This window comes from Mustelus asterias, chromosome 2 (assembly GCF_964213995.1).
Source record: "Mustelus asterias chromosome 2, sMusAst1.hap1.1, whole genome shotgun sequence".
Lineage (NCBI taxonomy): Eukaryota > Metazoa > Chordata > Chondrichthyes > Carcharhiniformes > Triakidae > Mustelus > Mustelus asterias.
In genome coordinates this window covers 77,030,598-77,046,134 of record NC_135802.1, presented here as the reverse complement: position 1 = coordinate 77,046,134, position 15,537 = coordinate 77,030,598, and the positions used below count along the sequence as shown (strand labels likewise).

General features: G+C 42.6%; 1 protein-coding gene across 1 annotated transcript in view; it reads right to left on the bottom strand.

Annotated features, from left to right (window-relative positions):
- gabbr2 (gamma-aminobutyric acid (GABA) B receptor, 2) overlaps positions 1-15,537 on the bottom strand; it is an 895,535-nt gene that overhangs the window by 127,025 nt on the left and 752,973 nt on the right. The window contains 1 exon segment of the mRNA XM_078200470.1: positions 5,692-5,824. Within this exon segment, the coding sequence (XP_078056596.1) occupies positions 5,692-5,824 (133 nt within the window).

Sequence of the window (15,537 nt, the reverse complement as noted above, 5' to 3'; positions counted from 1 at the left end):
GTGGGCTACTTCATCACATAGAACATAGAACATAGAACATTACAGCGCAGAACAGGCCCTTCGGCCCACGATGTTGCACCGACCAGTTAAAAAAAAACTGTGACCCTCCAACCTAAACCAATTTCTTTTCGTCCATGAACCTATCTACGGATCTCTTAAACGCCCCCAAACTAGGCGCATTTACAACTGATGCTGGCAGGGCATTCCAATCCCTCACCACCCTCTGGGTAAAGAACCTACCCCTGACATCGGTTCTATAACTACCCCCCCTCAATTTAAAGCCATGCCCCCTCGTGCTGGATTTCTCCATCAGAGGAAAAAGGCTATCACTATCCACCCTATCTAAACCTCTAATCATCTTATATGTTTCAATAAGATCCCCTCTTAGCCGCCGCCTTTCCAGCGAAAACAATCCCAAATCCCTCAGCCTCTCCTCATAGGATTTCCCCTCCATACCAGGCAACATCCTGGTAAACCTCCTCTGCACCCTCTCCAAAGCCTCCACATTTTCTACAACAATGTATGATCCTCCTGCTTTGAGCCATAAACCCAAACTGAATCAGTTAATTCTTAAGTTGAAACAGCTAGCGGTTTTCTCAAGAGCTTAAGGAACTGAATGTGTCAGACAAATCTCTGCTATACTCAAAATTTTCAGCGGACTTCACTTTCTTTCTCTCCTTTCCCTTGATCTCCCAATCTTGCAATTACAATCCTGTGACTTTACTAATCCTATTCTGATAGCATTCCCCTTTCTGCCAGGGTTGTAATCCATTGCGCCATAAAAAAAAGATTACATCACAATAATAAACATTGATACTATGGCCAATTATAACAATACCTCTGTACAAAGTAGTTAAGATGTGGAGATGCCGGCGTTGGACTGGGGTAAGCACAGTAAGAAGTCTCACAACACCAGGTTAAAGTCCAACAGGTTTATTTGGTAGCAAAAGCCACAAGCATTCGGAGCACTGCCCCTTCATCAGGTGAGTGGGAGTTGTGTTTACAAACAGGGCATATAAAGACACAAACTCAATTTACAAGATAATGTTGGAATGCGAGTCTTTACAGGTAATCAAGTCTTAAAGGTACAGACAATGTGAGTGGAGAGAGCGTTAAGCACAGGTTAAAGAGATGTGTATTGTCTCCAGCCAGGACAGTTAGTGAGATTTTGCAAGCCCAGGCAAGTCGTGGGGGAAACAGATAGTGTGACGTGAACCCAAGATCCCGGTTGAAGCCATCCTCATGTGTGCGGAACTTGGCTATCGGTCTCTGCTCAGCGATTCTGTGTTGTCTTGTGTCATGAAGGCCGCCTTGGAGAACGCTTACCCGAAGATCAGAGGCTGAATGCTCGTAACTGCTGAAGTGTTCCCCGACAGAAAGAGAACACTCCTGCCTGGTGATTGTCGAGCAGTGTTCATTCATCCATTGTCATAGCGTCTGCATGGTCTCCCCAATGTACCGTGCCTCGGGACATCCTTTCCTGCAGCGTATCAGGTAGACAACGTTGGCCGAGTTGCAAGAGTATGTACCCTGTACCTGGTGGATGGTGTTCACATGTGAGATGATGGCATCCATGTCGATAATCCAGCACGTCTTGCAGAGATTGCTGTGGCAGGGTTGTGTGGTGTCATGGTCACTGTTCTCCTGAAGGCTGGGTAGTTTGCTGCGGACAATGGTCTGTTTGAGGTTGTGTGGTTGTTTGAAGGCATGAAGTGGGGGTGTGGGGATGGCCTTGGCGAGATGCTCGTCTTCATCAATTACATGTTGAAGGCTCCAGAGAAGATGTCGTAGCTTCTCCGCTCCGGGGAAGTACTGGATGACGAAGGGTACTCTGTCAGACATGTCCCGTGTTTGTCTTCTGAGGAGGTCGGTGCGGTTTTTCGCTGTGGCGCGTCGGAACTGTCGATCGATGAGTCGAGCGCCATATCCTGTTCTTATGAGGGCATCTTTCAGCGTCTGGAGGTGGCTGCTGCGATCCTCCTCATCTGAGCAGATCCTGTGTATACGGAGGGCTTGCCCGTCGGGGATGGCGTCTTTAACGTGTTTAGGGTGGAAGCTGGAGAAGTGGAGCATCGTGAGGTTATCCGTGGGCTTGCGGTACAGTGAAGTGCTAAGGTGACCATCCTTGATGGAGATGCATGTGTCCAAGAATGCAACCGATTCCGGAGAGTAGTCCATGGTGAGTCTGATGGTGGGATGGAACTTGTTCATGTCATCATATAGTTGTTTCAGTGATTGTTCGCCATGAGTCCAAAGGAAGAAAATGTCATCGATGTATCTAGTCTATAGCATCGGTTGAAGGTCCTGTGCGGTGAAGAGGACTTATTCGAACCTGTGCATGAAGATGCTGGCATATTGAGCTGCAAATTTGGTCCTCATGGCTGTTCCGTGTGTCTGGATGAAGAACTGGATGTTGAAGGTGAAGACGTTGTCGTCCAGGATGAAGCAGATGAGTTGTAAAATTGCATCTGGAGATCTTCGACCCAGGTCTTTAGAGCTTTGAGGCAGCAGTGCTAACTATTGTGCACCGTGCTGCCCCATGTTTTTTCTTTGTTTCTTTCACTCAGAAGTGCCAGAAGTCAGGCAGACCTATTGAAGTGGCTACCAAATCAACGATGTGGAGATGCCAGCGTTGGACTGGGGTGAACACAGTAAGAAGCCTCACAACACCAGGTTAAAGTCCAGAAGATTGCGCATATCGACACAGACATCAAGTTTCTACAAAATAGTATTCTGTAACTTGATTTCTGTGTCTGTGCACTGTTTGAGAGCACATTTCCACTCCATCTGACGAAGGAGCAGTGCTCCGAAAGCTTATGGTATTTGCTACCAAATAAACCTGTTAGACTTTAACCTGGTGTTGTGAGACTTCTTACCAAATCAACAACAGGACAAATGAATGGGCTCTATCTGAATGACTTAGAGTTCAATGACCTTTGTAAAGATATTTTTTAAAACAGCTAAATTCGTAGCAGAAATTTGATCTGAGATACTTACGTTCCTGACATGAATCACAATTAACTGAAAATATAATGGATTAACAGAGATCTTTGAGAGCAAATGTGCGATGAAATAACTTTGCACTGGATTTTATTATTAAAGTTGCTGCAAGTTCACTACAAACTCACAACAAGTGATGAATTGAATCTGTACTGAGAGTCAGACTTTAAAGCAGGCCTGTATTGGCAAATTTTTCGCAACTTACAAATTTGCAAAAGGCCCACTTGAACATGATTCAATTATGATGAAACTGAGATTTAGCTTTTCTTTTTCTCAAACAAAAATAGTAGCCATGTACTTTATGACCTCTCAATTCCACGCTGCTGAGATGGACTGAAAGTTACACATCAATAGGTCAGTATGTACAACATTTCATTGTGTTCTTAGTCTGTCCAATAACTTTGATGCTCCCAACTTGAAGCTAATACTCAATTCCTTCATTACTAGCAGTATATTTTGGATGCCATGCAGCAACTCACCAAACTAACTTCATCACCACTTCCAAGCTCCACAATATCTACCCCCTCGAAGTAGGACAAAAGCAGCATCATATTGAGAACGTCATGACCTATAATTTTCCATTCAAGACAGATACCTTCCTGATTTGGATATGTGCCTGCCATTTGTCACTTGCCTCCATTGACACTTGGCTGACAAGCTGGAATTCTTTCCCTATGATCATTAGCTCAAGGAGTTTAGCAGTTCAAAGAGAAGGCCCATCACCTCCTCAGGCCAGCTAGACATCAGAAATGTATGTTACCATGCCAGGATCACCCACATCCTAAGAACAATTTTTAAAAAGAAGTTACCATTTTGCTGATGCACGAGATAGGTTATAGAAGCTTCTCATCTTGCACTCATCAGGACAAATAGAAGTATTCCAAATTTCAAATAATCACAACAATACTACAAGGCGAAAGGGTGTTGACTGATCATAAGATATAGGAGGAGAATTAGGCTGTTCAGCCCATTGAGTCTGCTCCACCATTCAATCATGGCTGATAAGATTTTCAACACTATTCTCCCACTTTTTCCTCGCAATCTTTGATCCCTTTACTGATCAAGAACCTAGCTATCTCTGTCTTAAATACACTCAAATAACCTGTCCTCCACAGCCATCTGTGGCACTGAATTCCATAGATTCACCACCCTCTGGCTGAAGAAATTCCTCCTCACCTTAATTCCAATGGGTTGTTCCTTTACTCTGAGGCTGTGCCCATGGATACTCGTCTCTCCAACTAATGGAAACATCCTTCCTGCATCCATTCTATCCAGGCCTTTCATTATTCTGTAGGTTCTCATCCTTCTAAACTCCATCGAATACGGACCCAGAGTCCTCAGATGCTCCTCATAAATTAAGCTTTTCATTCCCAGTATCATTCACATGAACCTCTTCTGAACCCTCTCCAAGGCCAGTACATCCTTCCTGAGATGCAGGGCCCAAAATGGACAGGTTGGAAAGTTGACTATAATTGATTGAGGTGTTGCCATGAAGAAAGCAATTGGGTACCAGAGGTTTCCCAAGCTCCCGGGTAATTCAAAAAAATGAGGAGGCTGAGAGTTCAGTTTGATTGACAACTCAAAGAGATTATTAAAGGATTAGGTGCCTATGATGTAAGGTTATGAATGCAAATCTGTCTTTCTATAAGGGATCAAGTATCTGAGGGGGTTTAAATATATTTAATGGGCTTTCTTGAATGGGGGTGTTTTTCATATAGTAAAGTTTGTACTAGATATTTAGAATTTCATTTTATTTCATCTCAGTATTACTTCATAGTGGGTATTGGGTGATTGGCATAGGGGCCATAAGGGTAAAGTGTGGCAGGTGGGGGAACATGAGTTGAAACTAAGTTGGCAACAGGGCAATCAGGAGCAATGGATGTAGTTGGGGGAAGAGTTAGCAGGGGTTAGCCTGTATGGGTATGAGGAGTGGGTGGGAAGATGATGGTATTTGAAGGGTGAGCGACAATGTTTAAGGGAAAAACTGGAATGATGTCCCAGAGAATTGAGTGGGTTTTTAACCAGCCTATTTCAGCACACCAAAACCCTTGTGGTCACTTCTGGCCTGGTAGGCCCAATTCCACCCATCAGTGCAATTCCCCCACCCCCACATCCAGAATGACAATCCCACCATTCAGGGCACTTTTTCCTGAGGTGGATAATTTCCCAGCTCACAGCACTCACCTCAGAAGTGAAAATTCAGGCCACTGGTTGATCTGATGTGCCAATTGCTAGTACATGCAGCCCATGTACCTGACATTGTACCAACACTGAAATTCAAACAAAACATTGCTCTATTGTGTAGTAGACAGAAGGCCTCTTAGGAATGACGTAGCATCCTGTTAATGGAAAATACCACTCATGTAGCCACTGCACAGTAGCAGCATGAAATGGCTTGCTCAAGCTGTTCTTTTTTTTTAGATATTTTGCCTCTCTCGGAATTCCCCACTGCTTTCTTGGTCAATCACAGTTGACTTGCTAACCAGTTAACGGCCTTTTCTCCTGTAGTATAAATTGTTGTGATTGACTAAAAGTTGCATTCTTGAGTTTGTCCTAATGAATGCAAACTAAAAGCTCCAGTAACATGACTCTTTTCAGCAATATTCAAAGTTCTGCGCTGTCAAGAGATTGTAAGTGGCATCATTATTCAGAGAAATATACATTCATGAATCCCGCCTGTGCAGTACTTACAGTACAGAGGGTCTCAAATGTGTTAGGCACAACAAATGATCCATCAAGGCCAAAAAGGAATATGGATGCATAAGAGAGCATTCCCCCAAGGATAATAAGGTTGTTCATGTAGGGGCTGGACATCTTTATCAACCTGCAGAAAAGAACAGACAATTGGCAACTTTAGTTCTGACAGGGTCATTTTTTGTTTCTCGTAGTAAAGAGTGATCTTTGTTCTACAACCAATGATCATGTTATGGCTACTTTGTTTTAGTAATTCATGAAGAACTTCTAAAATAAGTGTGCAATAATGAGATGGAAAGCTACCAGATCTGACTAAGTTTTCTGTTATAAAATAATGATGTGATGTACATTTTGGAGAATAAAACATACATAGAGACTTAGAGGAACTTTCAGCTTCCAATTGATCACAAGCATTAAATCGAGAGTAAATAACTACAGTAATATAAAAGCAAAATACTGCAGATACTGGAATCTGAAACAAAAACAAAAAACACTGGAAAATTCCAACAGGACTAACAGCACCTGCAGTGAAACATTAGAGCCAACGTTTCGTGTCTAGATGACCCTTTGTCAGAGCTCTATTCTTCATTGCCATATTTTCCAGCACTTTGATAAAGAAGTTGCTGGAGGCGTGTCCCACGCCATTACACTGGTGGAGTGGGCTCTGAGAGAGCCCACTGTACCAGAAATGTCAGCCTTCCAGAGAAAATTGCAGCCCGATCTCCAACACTAAATAAGTAAAATCAAAGAAGCCCTCCATGGACACGGAGACCATCCCACCCTCTTCCCAAGCACACGGGAATCACCACCACAGACATGGAGAATGCTACCACCACCTCCCCCCCCACACCATTGTGAACATGGGGAAATACCCCCCCCCCCCCCGCAACCCATGGACACAGGGAAACCCCTCAATGGACACAAGAAATCCCCACCCCTACCCAGATCCCACAGACACAGCGAACTTTCCCCCAAGGATCTCCTCAGAGGAGACCACCTTGGTAGTACCTTCGCAATGCCCAGAGGCTGTGAATGGAGGCAGTGCCACAGCATTGCCAGATTACTGCCCAGGAATGTCTTTCCTCCCGGGCGTTGTACTGTGCGCCCCCGACATGGTCTCTGTGTGGTCCTCATTGCACCAGACCTGTTGTAAACCTTGCCAGCATCAGGTCAGTGAGGGTGAATATCCAAATACGGAGGGGAGTGGGGGGGTAGGGTGATACAGCAGGGAAGTCCACTAATGACATGGTAATGTATTTAATTCAGGCTCCCAACCTTCCTGAGCGTGAACCATGTTACATCTCTGGCAGAGGGTGGGGATTGTCACGTCACAAAATCTCGTGGGTAAGATTCTCGTTTTTTTTGCCTCTCCTGAGATTTTGCACCCACATCACCATTTGCACCTGCATCTGTCACAAGCACAAAATCCTGGTGCAAATCTTTTATTTATTTATTTATGATATAGGCCAACATGCATTCCTCGCTGCCCTTGCGAATGTGGTGGTGAGCTGCCTTCTTGAACTGCTGCAGTCCCTGAGGTGTTGGGACATCTACTGTGCTGTTAGGGAGGGAGTTCCAGCATTTTGACCCAGTGACAGTGCATGGTGATATATTTCCAAGTCAGGATGGTGGGTGGCCTGGAGGGAGATTTCCAGGTGATAGTGTTCCCAGGTATCTGCTGCCCTTGGCCTTCTAGATCAGTGGTAGATAACCTGCAGGCTGGGTGCCATATGTAACCCATCTGGGTTCTGAGTGTGGCCCACAAGACATTTTGTTGACCGCTGCCCACACGTAGGATTGCCATATTCTAATGATTTCCATCTGCGTAGCTTTTTTCCTACCAGTATAACTGAAGTGATATGCACGTAAAGCATGTGAAATGAGATGCGTGCTGATTGCACTCAACATTGACGATGCGAGCCACGCACTCCCTCTACGTCCAAAGTGTAAATATTTATTGTATTTTTACCATTTGAATTTGATGGCAATTCTATTAATACATAAATGATTAAGCATTTTCTATAACTCAGTATTGAAATATTCAGCATGTATTATACGCATTTAATCATATTCATGGGGTCATGGTTCGTGAAAAATTCTGATTTCAATCTGGAGATGAAGAAGGGCCACACATGCAGCCCACTCAGCAGCCTCGGTTGTCCATCACTGTTTTCAATGGTAGTGGTCATGGGTTTGGAAGATGTTGCCTAAGGAGCATTGGTGAGTTCCTTCAGTGCATCTTGTAGTCTTGTAGATAGTACACACTGCTGCCACTGTTTGTCAGTGGTGAAGGGAGTGAATGTTCTTTAAGGGGTACCAGTTTAGCAGGCTACTTTGTCTTGGACAGTGTTGAGTTTCTTGAGTGTTGTTGGAACTGCACTCATCCAGGCAATTGGAGAATATTCCTTCACACTCCTGACTGTGACCTGTAGATGGTGTACGAGCTTAGGGGAGTCAGGTGGGGAGTTACCCATCACAGAAATCCTGGCCTCTGACCTGCTCTTGTAGCCATAGTATTTATTTGGCTAGTCCAGTTCAGTTTCTGGTCAATGGTAACCCCCTCAGGATGTTGATAGTGGGGGATTCAGCAATGGCAATGCTATTGAAAGACAAGGGGTGATGGTTAGATTCTTTCTTATCTGAGATAGTTATTGCCTGGCATGAATGTTACTTGTCACCCACAAGCCTGGATATTGTCCAGGTCTGGCTGCCTTTGGACATGGACTGCTTCAGTATCTGGGAGTTGCAAATGGTGCTGAACATTGTGCAGTCATCAGCGAACATTCCCACTTCTGACCTTATGATGGAAGGAAGGTTATTGATGAAGCAACTGAAGATGGCTGGACCTAGGACACTACCCTGAGGAATTCCTGCAATGATGTTCTGGAATTGAGATGGCCTCTAATCACCACAACCAGCTTCTATTGTGCCACATATGACACCAACCAGCAGAGGGTTTCCCTCTGATTTCCATTGAATCCAGATTTGCTAGGGCTCCTTGATGCAACACTTGGTCAAATGCTCCTTGATATCAAGGGCAGTCACTCTCACCTCAAATTCAGCCTTTTTGTCCATGTTTGAACCAAGACTGCAATGAGGTCAGGAGCTGAGTGATCCTGATGGAACCTAAACTCAGCATCAGTGAGCAGGTTATTGCTAAGCAACTGCCGCTTGATAACATTGTTGATAACCTCCCTTACATCACTTTCCTGATGATTGAAAGTAGACTGATGGGGCGGTAATTGGCTGGTTGCATTTGTTTTATCTGGGTAATTTTCCACATTGCCAGGTAGATGCCAGTTTTGTAGCTCTACGGTGCTCTTGCTGAATATTGTCAGGACCCATTGCCTTTCCAGTATCCAGTGCCTTCAGCCACTTCTTGATATCACGTGGAATGAATTGAACTGGCTAAAGCTGACATACATGATGCTAAGGATGAATCATCCACGCGGCACTTCTGGCTGAAGATTGTTACAAATGCTTCAGCCTTTTCCATTGCACTGATGTCCTGGATTCCCCCATCATTGAGGACGGGATTTTTTTTGAACTGCTTCCTCCAGTGAGTTAATTGTCATTGGGTGGCATGGTGGCACAGTGGTTAGCACTTGGTGGTAATGGTAGATGGGGTAACATGATGGGCCATGAAGTTACAGATTGCTGTCCGTGGTAATCAGCAGGAAGTTTCCATGCCCATGTTAAAACTGGTACCATGAGACTTCATGGGGTCCAGAGTTGGTGGTAAGGACTCCCAGGGCAACTCCCTCCCAACTGTATACAGTATACCACTGTGCCCTTGCTGGTGGGATATCCAAGGGGATAGGACATACCCAGGAATGCGGATTGTGGTGTTGGGGACATTATCTGTAAGTTAGAATTCTGTGAGTATGTCTATGTCAGGCTGTTACTTGTCCAGTCCGTGAGACAGGCCTCCCAATTTTGGCAGCAGCCCCCTGATGATAGTAAAGTGGATTTTGCGGGGTAAACAGGGCTGGATTTGCCATTGTTGCTTCCAATGTCAGAGGTCTGATTGGTTCCATTTCTTTGTGTTTTCTTTGTAGTAGTTGGCTACAGCTGAGTGGCTTGCCAGGCAGTCGACCACATTGCTGTGGATCTGGAGTCACATGTAAACCAGACCAAGTAAGGACAGTAGGTTTCCTTCCCTTATGGACATGATTGAACCAGATAGGTATTTAAAACAATTGACAGTGGTTTCATTGTCATCATTAGACTTTTGATTCTAGTGTTCTCTCTATTGTTCTGGGAACCAGAAGACTAAAATAGTATTTTACCCTTAGAACTGGTGTAACCCTGATACACCAGAATGTTACAGGACTCCCAAGGTTAAGATTTTGAGGAAAAATGACATAAACTAGTCATGTAATCTGTGGAATATAGAAAGTTAAGGGTGAACTGATTGAGGTCTTTAGAATGTTCAAAGGAATTGAGAAGAGAGAAGAGAGAAACTTTTCCTGTTGAGTGGGGAAGTCCAGGACAAAGAATATAGGGGTGGAATTTCGCTCTTGGGCCAAGAGCACAGAGTCAGGAAAATTCCCAGCTCCGCAAAGCCACACCACGAAAAGAGTTCCCCAGCTGACCAGATCGTTTTTGAAGAGGGGATTGCGGGTGGGGGGAACAAGGTAAAATGGGAGTTAGGCCTGCCGTTCCCAGAAATAGTTCGGAGGCAGCACAGGGATAGCCAGGTCCGGAGGTCAGCTGGGCAAAAAGGCTCACCTCTGTCTGATACTGTTAAGAAAAGAATGAAACCAAACAACCCTTAAGCCCTCACCCCCCTCCAAACACCCCTACACATTCCACATTGGATTAGTGCTGCATGACTGATATCACAATCTATCATTACCACAGTAGGGTGCCTGTCGTTTCACAGTTCGATTGCAGCTCCACGTGCTTATATAATCTTTGAAGTAGGTCTATGAACATAAATGCTTATTACTTTCAGGGATTGAAGGAATTTAAATATAATAAGTGGGCTTTTATCAATGATTTTTTAAAAATAGTGAATTCATCACTAGTTTTATTTAATCTCAGCATGAGTTCTGAGTGGATGCTGGGTGAGTTGGCATGGTGGATGTATGCTCCAACTGTGCCAATTCGTGCCACTTCATGCCCTTCTACTCACCTCCATAGCCACTGATACTCTATGCTCCTCCAAATAACCCCATGTCCCCGGATAGCCCCTATGCCAACTTGGTTTCAACATATGCCAACCCTTGCCTCCCACCTACTACTTTTTGCCCATACATCCACCATGCCAACTCACCCAGCTTCCACTCAGAACTCATGCTGAGATTAAATAAAACTAGTAATGAATTCAGGTCATAACCTTAAAAGCAAAATCAGACCATTTAGGCGAGAAGTTAGAAAATACCTGTTCTAAAAAAAGGTGATAGAGGGTGGACCTCTCTCCCACAAAAAGCAATAGATGCTCTCTCAATCTGAACTTGATAGATTTTTTGCTAGCCCAGGGTAGAAAAAGATATGGAGCCAAGGAATTAAATACATTTTAGCCATGATCTCACTGAATGGTGGAACAGACTCGAGAGGCTTAATGGTTTACTCCTCCTCATAGACACAAGAAACTGATATGAATAAATGTATTTTGGGCACCTTTTTGGATTATAAAATGAAGTTGATCATTGATGTAGTGCGGTTCAGTTTTTCAGCAAATATTTTAGGCCTTCAACTATAGTTTAGAAACCTAACAATTAAGTTTTAAAGAAGATGCGATCAATATGAATGAATGATGTAAAATAAATATTTCAGAAGCGCATGGCTAAATTTGTCATGGTGGCAATTGTGAGAATTGCATATCCAGAATCATTAACTTAATTGAAATGCAGTAGAGCTCTTCAACTTTATGTAATACTACTGATTAACTCATTGCCATGGAGTCGGAAAGCAACAGCTTATATTTCCTGGTCAGAAAAAAAATTACCTTCCCTATTCATTCATGGGATGTGGGCGTCGCTGGCTGGGCTAGTATTTATTGCCCTTCCCTAATTACAGTTGAACTGAGATCATTAAGAGTCAATCACATTGCTGTGGTTGTCACGCTTGGGCCAAACCAGGTAACGGCGGCAGATTTCCTTCCCTACAGGACATTGGTGAACCCGATGGGTTTTTTATGACCATCAACAATGGTTTCATAGGCATCATTAAACCTTTAATTACAGATTTTTTATTGAATTCAAATTTCACCGTGTGCCATGGAATTCAAACCTGGGTCCCCATAGCGTTACTCTGGGTCTATGTAATACTAGTCTAGCGACAATACCGCCAAACGGCTGAATTCTCCTGAGTGTTCTCTTTAGCTGCCACAATGCTCAAAACTGCATCAAATGAAAAGTATCACACATCAACATTTTTTGAGGTGGGAGAGATGACTCATTAACTCCTTAGAAAATGGATGTTTTCCCATATGCATTTGACTTTCTTCTCAGAAATGCCCATTGGCATCATCTTTGATTCGTTGCTTTTAAATTGGAATTGCAGTAATCAATTTGATAACTGGTTTGAATATTATCTTTCTGTGCTTTCTTTTGTTCATTTTTTCTCTTGCTCCCCAGAGTATCTATTATGCTTCATGCCAGGCCAACAGAATGGATCTAGCAACTTCCCTGATGATTATGGTGATGAATGAATATTTTCCCATTCATTTACCTGAATAATGCTATGAAGATCTGGATTAAAATACCTGCTTTACACTTGGGCTATCAAGCTGTGAAATGCTACACAAACTCTTCATTAATGACCTTAACAAGCACCAATTAAATTTCGAGTAATAATCAGAGAAATGTTCTTGCTTTCCAGATTCTACTACGTTTTATGAATAGCCACAATTGTGATAAATTTATTAAAATCGGGAATCTTGCCCATTTAATTACTTGCATTAACATCATACAAAATTTCATTTCCATGTATTATTATTTAGCAGAATTTATTTTTAAAGTTGGCATTTTCCAATGTCACTTAATGTCTTGACTGTTTCCATTGGTAAAAACTGAAGATTGATCTTAGGTGCATTGTTGACATGCAATATGAATTCAAGGTCACTCAGCAGTAACCGAAAAGAAGTCTGAAGCCTATTGTATCAAATGTTTCCTCTTTAACCATGTAAATTTACATTAATGCTCTGTACTACATTCTTATATTGCTAATTTATTTCTTGATATTGTGCCATGTGTGACTGAGTTGGCTCACTGGCAGCATTTAACATTAGCAGGATAAGTCAACTATGCAGCAAACTGCCAAGCTCATATTTATTCATCATGAATTATCACAGAATATTACAGACCAGAAGGAGTGCATTTGGTTTGTCATACCTACACAGGTCTCTGAATGTGCTATCCTGTAAATTCATTTGTGAGATGTGGGCTTTGCTGGCATGGCTGCCACTTACGCTCATGCCCACTTGCCTGAGATTGAGGTGGTAGGGCCATCCTTTAGATGCAACTGGATGGCTTACTAGGCCAATCCAGCAGGCAATTGAGAATTGGCTATCTGGGATGGGGTTTGGAATCACAAAAAGACCAGAGTGGGTAAGCATGGCAGGTTTTCTTCTCTAAAGAACATCAATGGACTGCTTTTTTTAAAATGGCAAACCAACCAGCCTCGCAGTCACTTTTCAGATTTCAAAAATGGAATTTAAATTCACAACATGCAACGCTGTTTCTAAGTGCATTTGTCTGGTCTCCTATTGTAGTTATGACAGCTTATCAAGAAAACCATCATGAAATTTCAGAGCCATGACTTTAACAACATTTTCGATTACACATGCCAGTTGTCAAAGAGGAATAGCAGTCAAATAAAGGTTAAAATGGCAGCTTCATTGCAGGCACGATTTGTTCTAATTTTCTGCAGTCGTTACTGTTATTTTGTGTCACTTAAGCTGAATGTGAAAAACTGCTGTTGTGGTGTGATAGTCTGATGGCATAGCATGTTGGTGTACTTGCTTACAGTGCCACGCAGCAACAGGATGTGAGCTTTTTTGGCCATCTGGAAGCAATGGAACATGAAAATAAAGATTCAAGAAAATATCAAAGGACAAGGATAGAAACTACAATAAACACCGGAACAAAAATGTTACACACAAATAGATCAACAACACAATAGTAATGGGATTTCTCAAAATTACTTATGATAATGGAGAAGCATAGAATATTACAGCAAATAAATTTCATCTATAAGACCTAGGAATGGAAGTAGGCCATTCAGTCCATCGAGTCTGCTCCATCGTTCAATAAAATCATGACTGATCTGATATGATAATCCTGAACTCCACTTTCCCAACTTATCCCCATTTCTCTTGATTCTCTTACCGATTAAAAATCTGTCTATCTGTCTATAGCTTTGAACATATAATTAAAGACACAGTCTCTGCAGCCTTCTGCAATAAATAATTCCACAGATTTACTACCCTCGGAGAGAAGAAATTCCTCCTCATCGCTGTCTTATATGGGGACCCCTTACTCAGAGATTATACCCTCTGGTCCTAGATTCTCCCATAAGGGGAAACAGCCTCTCAGTATCTACCCTGTCAAGACCCTGAGAATCCCATACATCTCAGTAAGGTCATCTTGCATTTTTCTAAACTCCATTGAGTACAGGCCCAACCTACTCAACTTCTTCTCATAAGAAAATCCCTTCAAACCTGGGATCAACTCAGTGAACCTTTCTGGACTGCCTCCAATAACACACCCTCACTGGTCCTTTTCTGTATATTTTTTTATTCATTCGTGGGACATAGGCGTCACTGGCTGGCCAGTATTTATTTCCCATCCCTTGGAGGGCAGTTGAGAGTCAACAACATTGTTGTGGCTCTGGAGTCACATGTAGGCCAGATAAGGATGGCAGATTTCCTTCCCTAAAAGGACATTAGTGAACCTGATGGGTTTTTCCGACAATCGACAATGGTTTCATGGTCATCAGTAGATTCGTAATTCCAGATATTTTTTATTGAATTTAAATTCCACCATCTGCCGTAGCGGGATTTGAATCCAGGTCCCCAGAACATTAGCTGAGTTTCTGGATTAATAGCCTAGTGATAATACCATCTAATACTTTTTAAAACATATTTAATCTTCAATTTCAAACATCTTTTGGTAAATAATTCAACATTCTAATCTCCTCTGTGTAAAGAAAGTTTTGCTAACTTTCCCTTTAATTGGTTTTGTGAACATCTTAAATTTGTTACAAGCAATTACATGGGTCAAAATTTCAACTACCTAGCAGGATGGGATGTTCAGATGTGGGAGGTTTATTTTTATTTGTCAATAGTGGAGTACTGCAAGGATAAGTGCTGGGATCTCAGTTATTGGCAATCTATATTAATGATTTAGAAGAAGAAAGACAGAGTAATGTATCAAAATATGCTGATGATGCCAGGCCAGGTGGGAGGGTGAGCAGTGGGAAGGATATAGAGATAGTTATAGTCTCAGGATACAAGGTAGGCCATTTAGGACCGAGATGGAGAAAAACTTCTTCACTCAGAGGGTGATGAACCTGTGGAATTCTCTGCCATAGAAGGCTGCAGAGACCAAGACACGGAATATATTTAAGAAGAAAATAGATAGATTTCTAGATTCTAAAGGTTCAAGGGGCATGGGGAGAGCATAGGAGTATAGCGTTGAGATAAAGGATCAACTATAATCATACCGAATGGTAAAGGAGGCTCAAAAGGCCGAGTGACCCACTCGTGCTCCTATTTTCTATGTTTCTATAGAAAGATTAAATGAACAGCTAACAATGGTACAGAGTATAAGAGTTCAAAGCACAATATTTGTTAAAAGCTGAGAAGCCTGTAAGTTCAATTGATGATCAGTGAGA